The 18,171-nt window shown below is 42.7% G+C and overlaps 2 protein-coding genes across 2 annotated transcripts; one reads left to right on the plus strand and one right to left on the minus strand.

The window, feature by feature from the left end:
- Positions 1-146: 146 nt before the first annotated feature.
- On the minus strand, positions 147-4,556 carry LOC115133149 (NADH dehydrogenase [ubiquinone] 1 alpha subcomplex subunit 5-like). Its single transcript, XM_029666087.2, has 5 exons — positions 4,493-4,556; positions 4,171-4,215; positions 3,921-4,037; positions 3,596-3,661; positions 147-368 (listed from the first exon to the last, which is right to left on the minus strand). Exons 1-5 carry the CDS (start codon positions 4,511-4,513, stop codon positions 267-269), a joined length of 351 nt encoding a protein of 116 aa, XP_029521947.1. The 5' UTR covers positions 4,514-4,556; the 3' UTR covers positions 147-266.
- Positions 4,557-5,069: 513 nt separating this feature from the next.
- On the plus strand, positions 5,070-17,803 carry LOC115133732 (ankyrin repeat and SOCS box protein 15-like). Its single transcript, XM_029667218.2, has 12 exons — positions 5,070-5,277; positions 5,378-5,430; positions 5,602-5,730; positions 5,896-6,054; positions 6,287-6,393; positions 6,526-6,664; positions 6,894-7,065; positions 7,483-7,643; positions 8,155-8,299; positions 11,658-11,925; positions 12,217-12,370; positions 12,764-17,803. Exons 1-12 carry the CDS (start codon positions 5,168-5,170, stop codon positions 12,937-12,939), a joined length of 1,773 nt encoding a protein of 590 aa, XP_029523078.1. The 5' UTR covers positions 5,070-5,167; the 3' UTR covers positions 12,940-17,803.
- Positions 17,804-18,171: the final 368 nt, after the last annotated feature.

An 18,171-nucleotide genomic window follows, 5' to 3' on the forward strand; every position in this document is an offset into this window, starting at 1 on the left:
ACAATTGAGCACAATCACAATTTGGACAAGATCAGGACTGGCATGTTTTTCAACTTCCATTCATTCGCCTTGGTTTGGCTGAGTTGTGTAAACTGTCTGAATTTTCATTTTTTAAATGTATCACCCACAAGGCAAAATGTCAAAGATTAGTTTTACAAGGATAGGGAAAATATTTCCACTGCTTTATTTGTACATGCTTCATTGTGAATGGAGCATGAAGAACTTACACATTGACACAGACATATGATAAATACAGGAAGTAGTCTTTAAACAGGCCACTTCCATTGGTTGACAGGGGGCTCTTCAATCAGTGGTTCCCATGGTTTCCACTCCGCCATCTTCCTGGATAGTGCCAACTCACACTCCGCCTGGAGGGAAGAGGAAACTAGTGGGTCAGATAAGGCAAGGGATGTAGGATAAATGGGGAAGAGATACAGTATGCGGGAGGTTTTGAATGCTTCAAAATAGTTTAAGAAACAAAACAATGTCTCAGTAGCCGTGGTTACACCTTGCATTAACATGGCTGTCGTGATCAGATCGACATGCGTCTACACACGGTAATAAAATGTGATTCTTATCTGCCACTTCGTCCTTATTGTGACCAGATTCCCTGGTCCCTCCCTGTATGCATATTAATCCGACCTACCGTTATGACACAAGCTGTATAAAAGACAGAAAACAGCACGCTTGTATAATCAATAGTTTTAAACTCATCATTAGAGCCTACTTTTGTTATCCAACGATTTAAGACTGGGCGTAACGGGCTACTGTGCCGATAACCTCGACTTGTCCAGCAGCCATACAAATAAATATTCAGAGAATCTCTCCCATCCCTAAAAACGTCACCCCCACAAACAATCTGGATGCGTATACAAAATACAATTATTGCACAGTATAAATCCAAATATGACTAAGCCCTAATGCACACAGTAAAAACAAAGCGGTTAAGTTAGTCGGCTACAAAGTCCATCTCTGAATGGCGCAACGCATTATCCAAACAGGTCTGGATAGGTTTGTTCTTTACACAGCATTGTTTACATCCATTATCTTTACATTATTGTAAGTAACCTTTAGGCCTAAACGGTACCAAAGGAATACAAAAAAAAGTGACATGCTGGGAGAATTACCATGGTTTAGTTTCCTCAATCATTGATAATTCACTAACGGTACCTCAACATGTTCCGGGTAGAATGTGTGATCACACTCTCCGCAGCCGATGTAAGACCTTTAAACAGGTCAACATTCACAAGGCCAGACAGATTACCAGGACGTGTACTGTGAGCATGCGCTGACCAACTGGCAAGTGTCTTCACCGACATTTTCAACCTCCCTGTCCGAGTTTGTTTTAAGCAGACCACCATAGTGCCTGTGCCCAAGAACACTAAGGTAACCTGCCTAAATGACTACCGAACCGTAGCACTCACGTCTGTAGCCATGAAGTGCTTTGACAGGCTAGTCATGGCTCACATCAACTCCATTATCCCAGAAATCCTAGACCCACTCCAATTTGCATACCGCAACAACAGATCCACAGATGATGCAATCTCTATTGCACTCCACACTGCCCTTTCCCACCTGGACATAAGGAACACCTATGTGAGAATGCTATTCATTGACTACAGCTCAGCGTTCAACACCATAGTGCCCTCAAAACTCATCAATCAGCTAAGGACCCTGGGACTAAACACCTCCCTCTGCAACTGGATCCTGGACTTCCTGACGGGCCGGCCCCAGGTGGTAAGGTTAGGTACTAATCCTCAACATGGGCCCCTCAGGGGTGCATGTTCAGTCCCCTCCTGTACTCCCTGTTCACTCATGACTGCACAGCCAGGCATGACTCCAACACCATCATTAAGTTTGCCGATGACACAACAGTGGTAGGCCTGATCACCAACGACGAGACAGCTTATAGGGAGGTGGTCAGAGACCTGGCCATGTGGTGCCAGGACAACAACCGCTCCCTCAACGTGATCAAGACATGATGATTGTAGACTACATGAAAAAGAGGACCGAGCACGCCCCCATTCTCATCGATGGGGCTGCAGTGAAGCAGGTTGAAGTTCCTTGGTGTCCACATCACCAACAAACTAACATGGTGCAAGCAAACCAAGACAGTCGTGAAGAGGGCACGACAAAACCTATTCCTCCTCCAGAGACTGAAAAGATTTGGCATGGGTCCTCAGATCCTCAAAGTTTCTACAGCTGCACCATCGAGAGCATCCTGACCGCAAGGGACTACAGAGGGTAGTGCGAATGGCCCATTACGTCACTGGGGCCAAAATGCTTGTAAGTAAGCATTTCACTGTAAGGTCTACACCTGTTGTATTCGGCCCATGTGACTTATAAAATTGATTTGATAGCAAGACGCGTGGTCAAATTATGAAAATGCATGGATAAAAGCAGCAATCTATAAAAAGTGCAAAGGAGCAAGCATGTAAAGCAAAGGCTTTATAAAGGAACAAAGTGTCAATCTAAAAGTAGCCTGAAGAGTCCATCGTAATTTAAGCCGACAGTAGCCTGAAGAGTCCATTGTAATTTAAGCCTACATTAGCCTATTGGACAGTAGCCTGAAGAGTCCATCGTAATTTAAGCCTACATTAGCCTATTGGACAGTAGCCTGAAGAGTCCATCGTAATTTAAGCCTACATTAGCCTATTGGACAGTAGCCTCGCTCATACTTAGGCTACAAAAAGCTATGCGCCTTTACGCATCAGTTTGGACATCTTCTGCACTTTATTGATATCTGAAAAGGATTGCATTATAATATGACTATTTTCATATCTGATATAGCAACTGAAAGACTATTCACCACCCTGCCAATACATTTTTACTTTACTTTTGGTATTACAGTCCTTGGCCTTTCTGTAGCCTATGATGTTTTCAAACATCTGATTTTGCGCTGGCATTGGATGTGAGAACGGGAGAACCCTTCTTTCATTTGGGACAACATGTCAAACATATTTTTCTATATTCCAATTTTAATCAGCGCTGGACGCACAGTGCCAGTTGGCACTTGGTTTCTAAAGACCATGATCTTAATTCAACTGGTCGGTTTGCTTTTTTTTTTTGAGAGGCCGGGACAAAATTTATACGATTTCGTTGTCCGGATTTGGTTTACACTTTTTATTGTACCAGGTAAGTTGACTGAGAACACATTCTCATTTACAGCAACAACCTGGGGAATAGTTACAGGGGAGAGGAGGAGGGATGAATGTGACAATTGTAAACTGGGGATGATTAGGTACCCGAGGGACAGATTGGGAATTTAGCCAGGACACCGGGGGTTAACACCCCTACTCTTACGAGTAGGTGCCATGCGATCTTTAATGACCATTTTTAGGTATCCACTTCAAGGATATCCGCACAAGATGCGTCATCGACTACCTCCAGAGGTGGTCAGTAAGAAATTATCACAATCAGATCACAATGTGTCTTTTGATTGTCTACACCTGTCAACAAATGTGGGCCCAACCCGAATTTGGACACGATCAGGACAACGGACGCATGTTGAAACCAGGTATAAACAGGGCTAGAAAAAGCAACTCTAGGAGGAAGATACAAAGCAATGACAAGAGTGTGAGGCTCCTCTCTGTACCTGGTGAATGACCTCCTCGATCTGACCACAGTTGATTTTCTTCTCTAGTTTCTCCACATCAGGCTCCTTTCCATTGAAATGAAGACAGAAAATAAAATGATCTATATGGTTTTAAACACACAGATGCCATCCCAAACAATATCTCGTAACATGATATCAAATATAAAAGTCAATAAGGGGATAACCTCACAGAGGTTCATACAAGTTTAAGCTAATATATGAAATCAGTCGCAATGAGGGCTGGTAGGAAGTGTTTTCTACTGTGTTAAACTTAACCTGACCCTGGTCTAGCTGTGAACATGACCATGGTTGGAGTGTAACTTACAGCTTTGATAAGGTCAACGCGGTCATGGACAAGCTGTTCTGTGTACTTTCTGTAGGCTGCGTCCTGAGGGATGATCTGGAGAGACGCCAGGATCTTACTGTACAGGATCCTCAGGCGCTGAGGGCACACGCGCACACACACGTTACATTTAAAGACAAAAGTAGTTGTGGTCTACTACTGCCGTTTATGGTCATTACAGCAGCTACACAACTACTAAAGCTGTATATTATGGTCATTACTGGAGACTCACCTCATGAGGGTTGTGAGACACGGCCAGTCCCACCAAGCCTGTGGTCTGGGAAAAATATTACACACAATGAGCTAGCAAGTTAGCTAGTAACCTCCTGAGTAAAATAGTCATACAGCATTCAGAAGGAAGGCGGAACATTACAGAACGTATGGATACAACGCCATGTAGCTTTGAGTTCGCATCGTGTCAGCCATGTAAGTTGCTTGTCAATAGAAAGCGACAAAGCTCATATCAATTGTAAAGTGAACGGGCACTAACTGAATTAGCCGAAGCACATTACATTTTCACAAAATCATAATCATAACATGACCTCCACTCGTACCTTTTTCAGAACACCAGCCATGATTTTGGGCGCAATGGATTCTGGGTCACTTCTGTCGAATAAAAATGACGTCAACAAGTCCTCGTTTTTTTTCAAAATAAAAGCTCAACATGTTTGATAGTAGTGGACATGAGTCCTCTTATTCAGTAGCCTAAATGCATGTTATTAACTAACGGCTCCTACAATACATGTTCAATGATTAGATTGGAAAAATAAGTATTACAAATGAAGTGGGTACACTACACATACTAGCAATATCAAAAAATAATGCATTAAGCCAGACAGCCTGTCTATACTGTATGGGTCCTATAGTAAATTCAATCATATTATGATAAACTGTGTTTAGTGTGATAGTAAAGCACTGCATGTGACAGCGTGACAGGCATTCTCAGAGCGTGTGGGGCTGATATTACAAACAGGTCTAAAAATATCCCATTACTCCTGCAAACACCAATGTAAAATTTAGTTGGCTGCCAACAAACCTCCGGAGACCTGGACTTTCACTGAAGATTTTACAGATAAGACTGGAGTTGCCCATTCATTGGGATATTTGATAGTGACGAAGGTCCTTTAAAACCTCTCAATGTATCATTGCAATGTCATTCCTGTATGCCTGTAGTTTAGGAATGTGTCTTTTGATCTATGCGGACTGCAGTGACATGAGTATTGAGGTCCATGGTGTTTCTATTTTATTTCTCTGTAGGAATGGAAGACGTCGATAGATGTGAGGAGGAGCTTATTGAGTATGCCATTCGAGAGAGTATTCGAGATGTATCAATAGACAGGTATTCAGAAAATGGAGAGGATTTACATGAATGTATTATTCGCACATCCCGCAATGAGTTTGTCACCTCTCCCTGACTTAGTTTACCCATATCTCAACAGCATGCCAACAGTCAGTGGTGACTATCTGAGGATAGTGACTGCCATCGAGCAAGGTAGGACTACCCCTCACCGACCGTGCCTTTCAAACTGCCCTAGCCCTACCCTTGCTCTTAAGCCATTAACCCTAACCCTAGCTTTATGTCCACATCAGGGTTCAAACCTAACCCTAGCCATAACACTAGCCATAACCCTAATGTAGGGTTCTGTGGGGTGTTTCTCCCAAGGTGATGTGTGTACCCTGCAGGAGCTGTCTGGGTTGCAGGCTTTTACAGAGAGGGACAGCAGAGGGTGGCTTCCCCTACACAGAGCCGCTGTGCAGTCCCAGGGAGAGGTCTTGGATCAGGTCCTGCTGGGTGAGAGGACCACATACCACCAGCAGTACCTCACAACTAGTACCTTAAATATCAGTAGCCACTTACAGTACTGCTTCTATAACACTCTGCTACTGGGATATACTAATGAAGCACCTAAGACATGTGTTTAATTCCCATTACTTTTGTTTGTGTGTGACCCTGCAGCTTCCTGTGATGTGACTGTGGATGATGTGACTGCAGAAGGTGACACAGCGTTGATTCTGGCTGCTCAGGAGGGTCTGCTGGAGAACGTCAGGACTCTACTGCAGCATGGAGCGTCTCCACACAAAACCAACAGCCTGAACGAGTCCCCACTGCTGCTCGGTAACACACACACACACACACACACACACACACACACACACACACACACACACACACACACACACACACACACACACACACACACACACACACACACACACACACACACACACACACACACACACACACACACACACACACACACACACTGTATTCAAGCACTGTTCTGTGTTGTCAATCAAGCATGCATGTGCTGTTTTGTTATGTGTTGTCCTGTGTTGATGTGTGTTAGCGGTGAGAGAGGGATCATATGACATGGTGTCCACTCTGATCATTTGTGGGGCCTTCGTGGAACAGGTGTGTCTGAAGAAGTGGATGGCCATTCACGAGGCAGCTAAGGTGAGATCAAGTTACGCCTGTAGTCTTGTTTATATTTCTTCTTCAGCCATCTCCCCTATCATCCAGGTGCTGGAATGCCATTAAAAAAAAACAATATTAACAATATTTAAAAAGTGTGGGTTATCTTGCCAGGTGGGCTGCAGTGCCATCCTGGTGCTTCTGCTGAGACATGGGGCCAAGGTGACAGCTGTAGATGGGCACAATGTCACCCCGCTGGGCATCGCAGCAGAGTACGCCCACGTGGAGGTCCTGGATATACTCATAAAGAACGGTACGAGCCAATCAGAGGCCTTAGATTTTCCCTGATGAATAATGTAAATATTTTACATTCATTGTCATACCGAAAGGCATATTAACATTCTCGAAGAATAACCAAAAATACAATTACAAGGAACTGAAAAATAGTTGAATGTAAATATCCGTTCCATTCATAAATGGTTAGCTTGAACAGAAGTCTACACAGGACTAGAGTAGGGTTAATCGTCCTCCTTTCCCACCAGGTGGCGACGTAAACGCCCAGGCATATAACGGAGACAGTGTTCTGTACGATGCAGCCGGCTCAGGGAACCTGGACTGCATATACCTCCTCCTGCAAGCTGGAGCCAACCCTAACATTGCCAGTCTGGCCTGCCAGCTGCCCATACACAGAGCTGCCTATGAGGGACACATCCTGTGAGTGGCCGACTCTTACTACGCGGTCCTCTGTAGCTCAGCTGGTAGAGCATGTGGGTTTCGATTCCCAGGATGTAAACTATCCCGTATGTAAAATGTATTCACATACGACTGTAAATTGCTTTGTATGAAAGTGTCTGCTAAATGGCATATATTACTAACAGTCTAGAACAAGGATGTCGAGAACAACTACTGGAAAGCATGCCGGTCTTAGTTGAAATCAATTGATCAAGATATGTATTTGGCTAGAGAGTTATCTGATTATCCAGTTCTTAGAAAGCGTTGTCCCTGAGGAATGGTCCATCCCTGGGTCTAGAAGCAGTTGTTCAATTCATAGTCCAGACCTTATTTCAACAACATAATCAACAGTGCTGGTATAATCAACAATCTGATCTATGATGTTTTGGTTTGTCCCAGTGCTCTGAGGACCTTCATCCCCATCACAACTAAGAGGGCCATCCGTCTGTCTGGCCAGAGCCCAGTCCACTCGGCAGCAGATGGAGGCCATGTTGACTGTCTGGAGCTGCTCATAGAGAAAGGCTTCGATGTCAACGCTCAGCTGGACACACACATCTCAGGTACAATCCATGGACACACACAAACCAGGGCTTACAATTGGGCACACACATGGACACACAATCTCTTTTATAAGGGAGACCTGCCCAAGAGGAAGGTGCTTGTAACTCCAGAGTTGTGAGGTTGATTCCTGTGTGGGCCAATGGGGGCCCCCCTGGAGGTCAAGGCCCATGGGCATGTTCCCTTCATGCTGTCTAGACTAACTTACCAATCTAAAAAATGTTAGCAGACATGGGCTAATTGAATGACTGACAGTGACTGACATAACAAGAGAAAAACGACCGATGCACAACCACATTTCAAAATGGCCCCTTGTTTATTCTACTATTCTAATGCTCATCCCCGATTCAGTTCCTAGTGGCAGGGGGCCCTAAGAAACCGCTTATGTCGCTTATGCCTGAGGCCAAACCTGCATACAGGCTTCTGATTATACATGTTTTAACTGTAAAATGTTGTGGATAAGAATGAACTGAAATGGATAAGTTGAGCGTGTTGTTAATACTGTGTTACCAGAGAACTACGGGGACATGAGGCGGAGTCCGCTGTACTTCGCCGTATCCAACAGTGATCTCACCTGCACAGAGATGCTGCTGGCTGCCGGCGCCAAAACTGACCTGGACCCGCTACGCTGCTTCCTGGTGGCTGTACGCGCTGGGAGGTATGAGACCGTGTCTGTATGGGTAACTCAAGACCGTGTTAAGACCTCAAGACTGTGTTAGAACTAAGCCTACAGCAGGTGTTAACTTTGGGATAACGCAAGTCTTTATGTCTCCCGTAGGAAAAGTTATTCCTTGCTTGAGAGTTATGCCTTACTTAATATGTTTCACAAACAACCTCTGCAATACAGTGGCTTGCGGAAGTATTCACTCTCCTTGGCGAGTGAAGGTTGACTTACAACCTGGAATTAAAATAGATTTTTGGGGGGTTCATATCATTTGATTTACACAACATGCCTACCACTTTGAAGATGCAAAATATTTTTTATTGTTAAACAAACAAGAAATAAGACAAAAAAATGAAATCTTGAGAGTGCATAACTATTCACCCCCCTAAAGTCAATACTTTGTAGAGCCACCTGTTGCAGCAATTACAGCTGCAAGTCTCTGGGGGTATGTCTCTATAAGCTTGGCACATCTAGCCACTGGGATCTTTGCCCATTCTTCAAGGCAGAACTGCTTCAGCTCCTTCGAGTTGGATGGGTTCTGTGGGGGAATAGCAATCTTGAAGTCATACCACAGATTCTCAATTGGATTGAGGCCTGGGCTTTGACTAGGCAATTCCAAGACATTTAAATGTTTTCCCCTTAAACCATTCAAGTGTTGCTTTAGCAGTATGCTTAGGGACATTGTCCTGCTGGAAGGTGAACCTCCGTCCCAGTCTCAAATCTCTGGAAGACTGAAACAGGTTTCCCCTCAAGAATTTCCCTGTATTTAGTGCCATCCATCATTCCTTCAAATCTAACCAGTTTCTGAACGAATTAATGAAAAACATTCCCACAGCATGATGCTGCCACCACCATGCTTCACTGTGGGGATGGTGTTCTCGTGTGATGAGAGGTGTTGGGTTTTCACTAGAAAGAGCATTTTCCTTGATGGCCAAAAAGTAAAATTGTTGTCTTATCTGTCCAGAGTACCTTCTTCCATATGTTTGGGTAGTCTCCCACATGCCTTTTGGCGAACACCAAATGTGTTTGCTTATTTTTTTCTTTACGCAATGGTTTTTTTCTGGCCACTCTACTGTAAAGCCCAGCTCTGTGGAGTGTACGGCTTAGAGTGGTCTTAAGGACAGATACTCCAATCTCTACTGTGGAGCCTCGCAGCTCCTTTAGGGTTATCTTTGGTCTCTTTGTTGCCTCTCTCATTAATGCCCTCCTTGCCTGGTCCTTGATTTTTGTTGGGCGGTCCTCTCTTGGCAGGTTTGTTGTGGTGCCGTATTCTTTCATTTTTTTTTATAATAGATGTAATAGTGGATGTTCAAAGTTTAGGAGCTTCATAGCCAAGGGGGTGAATACATATACATGCACCACTTTTCCGTTTTTATTTTTTTCAGATTTATTTAAACAAGTTATTTTTCCCATTTCACTTCATCAATTTAAACTATTTTGTGTATGTCCATTACATTGAATCCAAATAAAAATATATTTAAATTATAGTCTGTAATGCATCAAAATAGGAAAAACGCCAAGGGGAATGAATACTTTTGCAAGGCACTGTAGCTACAGTGTATTTGGAAAGTATTCAGACCCCTTGACTTTTTCCACATTTTGTATGTTACAACCTTATTCTAAAATGGATTAAATTGTTCCCCCCCTCAATCTACACACTGTACCAGATAATGACAAATAAAAAACTTTTTTTTTTTTTTTTTTTTAATTCTGCAAATGTATTAAAAATAAAAAACTGAAATATGACATTTGCGTAAATATTCAGACCCTTTACTCAGTACTTTGTTGAAGCACCTTTGGCAGCGATTACAGCCTTGAGTCTTCTTGGATATGATGCTACAAGCTTGGCACACCTGTATTTGGGGAGTTTCTCCCATTCTTTTCTGCAGATCCTCTCAAGCTCTGTCAGGTTGAATGGGGAGCGTCGCTGCACAACTATTTTCAGGTCTCTCCAGAGATGTTAGATTGGGTTCAAGTCCGGGCTCTGGCTGGACCACTCAAGGACATTCAGAGACTTGTCCTTAAGCCACTCCTGTATTGTCTTGGCTGTGTGCTTAGGGCCGTTGTCCTGTTGGAAGGCGAACCTTCTCCCCAGTCTGAGGTCCATCAAGAATCTCTCTGTACTTTGCTCCGTTCATCTTTCCCTCGATCTTGACCTACTGTTTTGATCCTAGTCCCTGCCGCTGAAAAACATCCCCACAGCATGAAGCTACCAGTACCATGCTTCACCGTAGGGATGGTACCAGATTTCCTCCAGACGTGACGCTTGGCATTCAGGCAAAAGAGTTCAATCTTGGTTTCATCAAACCAGAGAATCTTGTTTCTCATGGTCTGAGAGTCCTTTAGGTGCCTTTTGGCAAATTCAAGCGGGCTGGCTTGTGACTTTTACTAAGGGTGGCTTCCATCTGGCCATAAATGCCTGATTGCTGTAGTCCTGCAGAGATGGTTGTCTTTCTGGAAGGTTCTCCCATCTCCACAGAGGAACTCTGGAGCTCTGTCAGAGTGACCATTGTGTTCTTGGTCATCTCCCTGACCACAGCCCTTCTCCCCCGATTGCTCAGTTTGGCTGGGTGGCCAGCTCTAGGAAGATTTTTGGTGGATCCACATTTCTTCCATTTAATAACGATGGAGGCCACTGTGTTCTTGGGGACCTTCAATGCTGCAGAAATATTTTGGTACCCTTCCCCAGATCTGTGCGTCGACATAATCCTGTCTCGGAACTCTAAGGACAATTATTTTTACCTAATGGCTTGGTTTTTTCTCTGACAAGCACTGTCAACTGTGGGACATTATATAGACAGGTGTTTGCCTTTCCAGATCATGTCCAATCAATTGCATTTACCACAGGTGGACTACAATCAAGTTCTAGATGATGATCAATGGAAACAGGATGCACCTGAGCTCAATTTTGAGACTCATAGCAAATGGTCTGAATACTTATGTAAATAAGGTATTTCTGTTCTTTGATTTCTATATACATTTGCAAACATTTAAAAAATCAGTTTTTGCTTTGTCTTTCTGGGATATTGTATGTAGATTGATGAGGATTTTAAAAAAAAATCTATTTTAATCCATAACAAAATGTGGGAAAAGTCAAGGAGTCTGAATACTTTCCGAATGCACTGTTTAAATGAAACTGAATGGAACACAGGAATGACGTCACCAACTTCTATCTATTGGAACAGTTTGTTGGCTTCCATGCTAGATCCCATGAGAGAAAAAAAATCTGCTTCCGCTTGTAATTATGATGTTGTCTTAACCTTTTATCTTCAACCTAGCTCCCATGTATTGCCTACTTCCTGGTCTCTGTTCTATGACATCACCTTTCTAACCCTATCCCATCCGACCCCAGGTATGAGCTGGTGCGTCTGCTATTGTCCAGGGGTGCCGAGGTCAACTGCTACTTCAGAATGATCAGTGACACACTGTTTCCCACCGCGTTGCAGTACTGTCTCAGAGATCACATGATTCTGCGCCTGCTGCTCAACAACGGCTACGACGTAGACAAGTGCTTCATGTGTAACCATGGCAACGGGCAGGATATGGACTGCGACTCCTGGGTCGACTACCGAAATAACCATAGAAGAACTTTATTTTATAACCAGGACTGCAGAGCTCCGGTAAGTCCTGTAGGCCTATTCCTGGTCTATTCCAGTACAACAGGAGTAGGCCCCCAATCTTTGATTTAGAATACAGGAAGTAGACAAGTCCTGGTTCTGGAGAGAGGCAGGTTCTGTTTTTTTTGTTCTGGGCTGGAACAAAAGCCTGCACACAATGTGGTCCTCTATGACCAGGGTTGGCCGCCACTGATGTAGAATGTGTTGGTCTAACTTAGAACAGAACAGCAAGTCCAGTTCCACTGCGTGTCCTTCTGATGTCAGTCTCGCTGTCCTGTTCGCTCTCTGCTCCAGTTCTGTGAAATCATCTCCCTGTCGTCGGTGGTCAACCTGGCGGGGAGTGTGGTACGGATGCTTCTGGACTACATCAGACACCCACGTATCTGCCCCAACCTCCTACGGGTCCTGGAGAAACAGAAAGAGTGGCCAGACATCTGTGACATTCTGGGTAAGGCAGCATCATTGCTAATAAGGCGTAATCCACGTCCTCTTTTAATCACAAATACAATAATAGTGGACAAAAAACTGTGGGAAAACTGTGGGAATGCAAATATTGAAATATCTTACAGATCAACTCGCCATCATGAACAGAATTAACAGACTTAAAAAACAGACTTTTGTGTGTGTGTGTGTGTGTGTGTGTGTGTGTGTGTGTGTGTGTGTGTGTGTGTGTGTGTGTGTGTGTGTGTGTGTGTGTGTGTGTGTGTGTGTGTGTGTGTGTGTGTGTGTGTGTGTGTGTGTGTGTGTGTGTGTGTGTGTGTGTGTGTGTGTGTGTGTGTGTGTGTGTGTGTGTGTGTGTGTGTGTGTGTGTGTGTACCCGTCCATGTGTGTGTATCCCCAGACAACCCGCGGTCCCTGCAGCACCAGTGTCGTTTGGTCATTAGGAGACAGATGACCCCTAGAAGACTGAATGACCCTCAGGTCATGGCTGCCGTACCGTTCCCCCCGTCACTCAAACACTACCTCACCTACAGGGAGAACGACGAGTATGGTGGGTTGGCAGCCACACACTCATAAGAGGACTATATCAATGAAAACATATTTAGAAGAAAAAACGATCCTGTTCTGTACATAACTGATCTATCACATAATGCTTTAGCTCATATACTTGTGCTTATATGAGGTATGGCAAGTGTACTTGTTGTGTAATGTTTGTAATTACTACATTTATTGTCACACTGATATATGCTCTCTGAATAGTCTGAATAGTCCTTACCACAGTACATCTACTTCTACTAGACTGCACACATTAGACAGCACAGCTGTGCATCATGGTACAGTGCATGTAGTGTGATCTACTCTTCAAGATCTCCCCATGGGAAAAGCAGGTCATGACTAAAAATAACTCTCAGAGCTCATTCAGTTTATACATAGAGCTAAACACTCACTGGACACTGGTCTGAATGACTCTGCTGCAATGGACTGTTGACTTTTACAGTGACCCTGACACCTACCTGACTCATTAGACCAGGGCTTAAATCTAGAGAGATCTAGACATCCATATTATACCCTCGAGGTTCTGGGAGTTAGTTGTGGAGCTCTGGATCTGAGACTGTGTTCTCACTAGCCCTGTTTATACCTGGTGCTAACATGGATTCTTTGTCCTGATCTTGTCCACATTCTGATTGTGCCCACATTTTTAGACATGTGTAGACGATTAAAAGATGCATTGTGATCAGATTTCCCTGACAACCTCCGGAGGTAGTCAGGCGTGCAAGTGTAGACAGATCTGGACAGTGAAACAATTTAAATCATCATTATCCAGTACTCTAAAATCCTTGACAAGTGACTCAATATGAGTCTTAAAATAAGTAAATACATGAAAGAATGTCTGAAAATGTGAATATTGACAAGATCAGGACAGGATGCATGTTTGCACCAGGTATAAACAAGGCTACGGAGGCCTGTTGGGTGTACTACAAAGCAGAATCAATGAGTTAGCCAGCTAACTTTGATAAACAACCAGAAATAACTATACATTTTCAGGTTTATTATGAAAGCTTAACTTAGATACTGTATGTGTTTTTGGAAGTTGAATCAATTAGACCATTCCAAGCGTATCTTTCTGAAACAAATAAGAAGTCATTTCAGAATATTTAGGAGTTAGCTGGCTAACTCAATGATCCTGCTGTGTAGTGCAACCCTCAACTCAACTCTCCCTGGCACACAGAGAGGGTATGAGCCAGATCTCGTAACATTCCCCAAATACATGTTAGGATTTTGGCTGTTTTCCCAAAGCAAAGTCAAGTAACCCTAAAATACCATTTGGTGGTAATGTTACAATCAGCATCCACACACATGACTATAGTCCTATGCAGTGCCTGGTATCCTCCACTCCAACCAAGCCTTAGGCCTTTACAGTTGCTGTATTCAGAAATCATATAGTTTATTTATTTAACTAGGCAAGTCAGTTAAGAAAATATTCTTATTTTCAATGATGGCCTAGGAACAGTAGGTTAAACTGCCTTGTTCAGGTGCAGAATTACATATTTTTCACCTTGTCAGCTCAGGGATTTGATCTTGCAACCTTGCGGTTACTAGTCCAACGCTCTAACCACTAGGCTATCTGCCGCCCCAGTGAAATGTTTCAAGTGAAGCTCACCCCAGGTAACTCACTGAACCAAACGTGGGTTCTGTTGTTGTGAAGGCACAGCTAGCGGAGGGTAGACAAGAGTAGCATGGTCCAATGTAGAATTACGTTGAGAGAGTTCTAGCGTTGCCAGACTATTGTTGTTATCTGAACAGCAGCATTCCTGCCCTGTCAACACCAGCTTGCCGCTCAGAGACACAGTGGAGTGGAAACTGTGTTCCTACCCACTAGTCATACCATAGACCATGGATCTCCAACCCTGTTTCTGGAGAGCTGACCTCTTGTAGGCTTTTGCTCTAATCCCAGTTTTATCTAACCTGATTCAGCTTATCAACCAGCTAATTATTAGAATCATGTGAGCTAGATTTGTTATTTGTTATTTTGTTAGGATCCCCATTAGCAGCGACTCCTCCTGGGGTCCACACAAAACATGAAAACTTGACATAATACAGAACATTAATAAACAGCTCAAGGACAGAATTACATACATTTTAAAAAAAGGCACACATACTGAAGCCTAGATATCAATACATACACACAAATATCTAGGTCAAATAGGGGAGAGGCGTTGTGCCGTGAGGTGTTGCTTTATCTGTTTTTTGAAACTAAGTTTGCTGTTCATTTGAGCAATATGAGATAGAAAGGAGTTCCGTGCAATAACGGTTTTATATAATATTGTACGCCTTCTTGAATTTGTTATGGATTTGGGGACTGTGAAAAGACCCCATGTGTGTAAGTTGACTACGCAAACAATTTTGAATTTTCAACACTGTAATGTTTCTTATAAAAATAAGTGATGCAGTCAGTCTCTCCTCATCTCTTAGCCAAGAGAGACTGGCATACATAGTATTTATATTAGCCCTCTGATTACAATGAAGAGCAAGATGTGCCACTCTGTTCTGGGCCAGCTACAGCTTAACTAGGTCTTTTGCAGCATTTGACCACATGACTGGACAATAATCAAGATAAGACAAAACTAGAGTCTGCAGGACTTGCTTATTGGAGTAGCAGAACAACACTTTATTATGGACAGACCTGTCCACATCTTTACAACCATTGAATCTATATGTTTTGACCATGACAGTTTACAATCTAAGGTAACACCAAGTAATTTAGTCTCCTCAACTTGTTCAACAGCCACACAATTCATTACCAGATCCAGCTGAGGTCTAGAGCTTAGGGAATGATTTGTACCAAATACAATGCTCTTAGTTTTAAAGATGTTCAGGACCAGTTTATTACTGGCCACCCATTCCAAAACTGACTGCAACTCCTTGTTAAGGGTTTAAGTGACTTCATTAGCTGTGGTTGCTGACACGTATATGGTTGAATCATCAGCATATACGGACACACAGGCTTTGTTTAATGTCAGTGGCAGGTCATGGGTAAAAATAGAAAACAGTAGAGGGCCTAAAGAGCTGCCCTGCGGCACACCACACCCTACATGTTTGACATTAGAGAGATTCCCATTAAAGAAAAGGTTGAAAAGCCATAAAACATCAGTTTAGTCAACAACAGTTCATGGTCAATAATATCAAAGGCTGCACTGAAATCTAACAGTACAGCTCCCACAATCTTCTTCTTAATTTCTTTCAACCATTCATCAGTCATTTGTGTCAGTGCAGTACATGTTGAGTGCTCTTCTCTATATGCTGAAAGTCTGTTGTCAAATTTGTTTACTAAGAAATAGCCTTGTATTTGGTCAAACACCATTTTTTCACACTGTTTGCTAAGAGCGGGCATCAAGCTGATAGGTCTGCTGTTAGAACCAGTAAAGGCTGCTTTACCACTCTTGGGTAGCAGAATGAACGTGGCTTCCCTCCAGTCCTGAGGACAAACACCTTCCTCTAGACTCAGATTAAAGATATGACAGATAGGAGTGGCGATAGAGTCAGCTACCATCCTCACGAGCTTTCCATCTATGTTGTCAATGTCAGGAGGTTTGTCATTATGGATCGAAAACAAAACATTTTCCACCTCTCCCACACTGACTTTACAAAATTCTAATTTACAATTTTCTTTCGTTTTTTGATGCATGAATATGATGTTTCACTGTTCATTGTTGGCATTTCCTGCCAAAGTTTTCCCACTTTGCCAATAAAGTACTTATTAAAATAATTGGCAACATCAAATGGTTTTGTGATGAATAAGCCATCTAGATTAGGGTTGAAGTGAACAGGAACAGGGTTGAAGAACCCTGCCATAGACATTCTCTCTGGTCACACTAAAGAAAATACTACGAGTACTATGAGTACTACAAGTCTTTGGTCATCTACCTAAACAGCCTGGCCTCAGAACCATATGAAACATACTTACACATTTTTTAGCACCTCCGTATGATACTTACTAAGGGTCTCGCTACTTGAGACAGAAACAAAAGTAGGGAATTTGTTCAAGGGGGATTGGTGAGAGTAATCTGCAACCATCTAGCATTCCAAAGGTTGAGCGTTCGAGCTAATGGGGAGACAACTGTAGGATTTTAGCTAATTCTTATCCTAAACTTAACCCAATTCACCTAACCTTCTACTTAAATTTGCCTAACCTTTGTCATTAATTCACTTAACCACCAACTTAAATCCTCCCCATAATTCTCCTCTGTTGACAAGATGCAACAAGCAACCTGGTCTCAGAGAAAGAAGTATAATACTTTAATGATTATCATCCAATTCATATATTATTGTACGATTGGGTAAGACATATCCCACTTCCCAAACTGGTTTACTCAATGTTGTTTCAATGTAATAGTAGACGTATTGTGACGTGGAATGTCTTGGACAATACATTGGATTTGAAAAGAGTAATTCATGTCAATTGTTGTTTATAACAACGTCAGATCTTCAATGTAATATCCACTATCAGAAAGAAAAAAACAAACTGGGTAGCACCTCCTACTGGAGAATTGATCTATCTATGTCTCCTAGGGGTTATGGATTATGCAGTGTTACTTAAAAATAACATTCTAATAGAAAACGGTACCTAGTAGGTATTTAGGCCTATATAGCATTTGCAGTCAGCAACAGCTATTGTTTCAATTCAACCCAGAATTCAACAAAAATTAGACAATTCAATAGGCCTAGCATTTCAAACTCTGGTTGATTTGAAATGTAGTGATATTGAATTGTGTTTGGTTGTCAATGGAACCAAATATCAACATTCGAAGGAGATGTATATTTTGCTTGGATAGTTTCATCTGTGCCACTAAATTAGTCAGGCTTTAATTCCAGTTTGTCTACAAATGAATAATTGATATGTTGGACTCACGTCTCCATCTCAACCAAAAATCGAAGTAAAAACAAGAGCACTAAATCCATATTTAAAGTGCATTTAAAGCATGATATGATTTGATTTAGTCCTATTCTTTAAATGTGATTTTTGGTTGAGATGGAGACGTGAATCCAAAATGTATCTTATTAATTTGTAGACAAACTGGAATTAAAGCCAGAGTCAAATCAAGTGTTATTAGTCACATGCGCCGAATACAACAGGTGCAATGCCCCTGTATGATGATTAGCATGGCAGATGTGTTGTTACCTACCCTTACCACCTGGGGGCGGCCTGTCAGGAAGTCCAGGATCCAGTTGCAGAGGGAGGTGTTTAGTCCCAGGGTCCTTAGCTTATTGATGAGCTTTGAGGGCACCATGGTGTTGAAAGCTGAGCTG

This window comes from Oncorhynchus nerka, linkage group LG8 (genome assembly GCF_034236695.1).
Source record: "Oncorhynchus nerka isolate Pitt River linkage group LG8, Oner_Uvic_2.0, whole genome shotgun sequence".
Lineage (NCBI taxonomy): Eukaryota > Metazoa > Chordata > Actinopteri > Salmoniformes > Salmonidae > Oncorhynchus > Oncorhynchus nerka.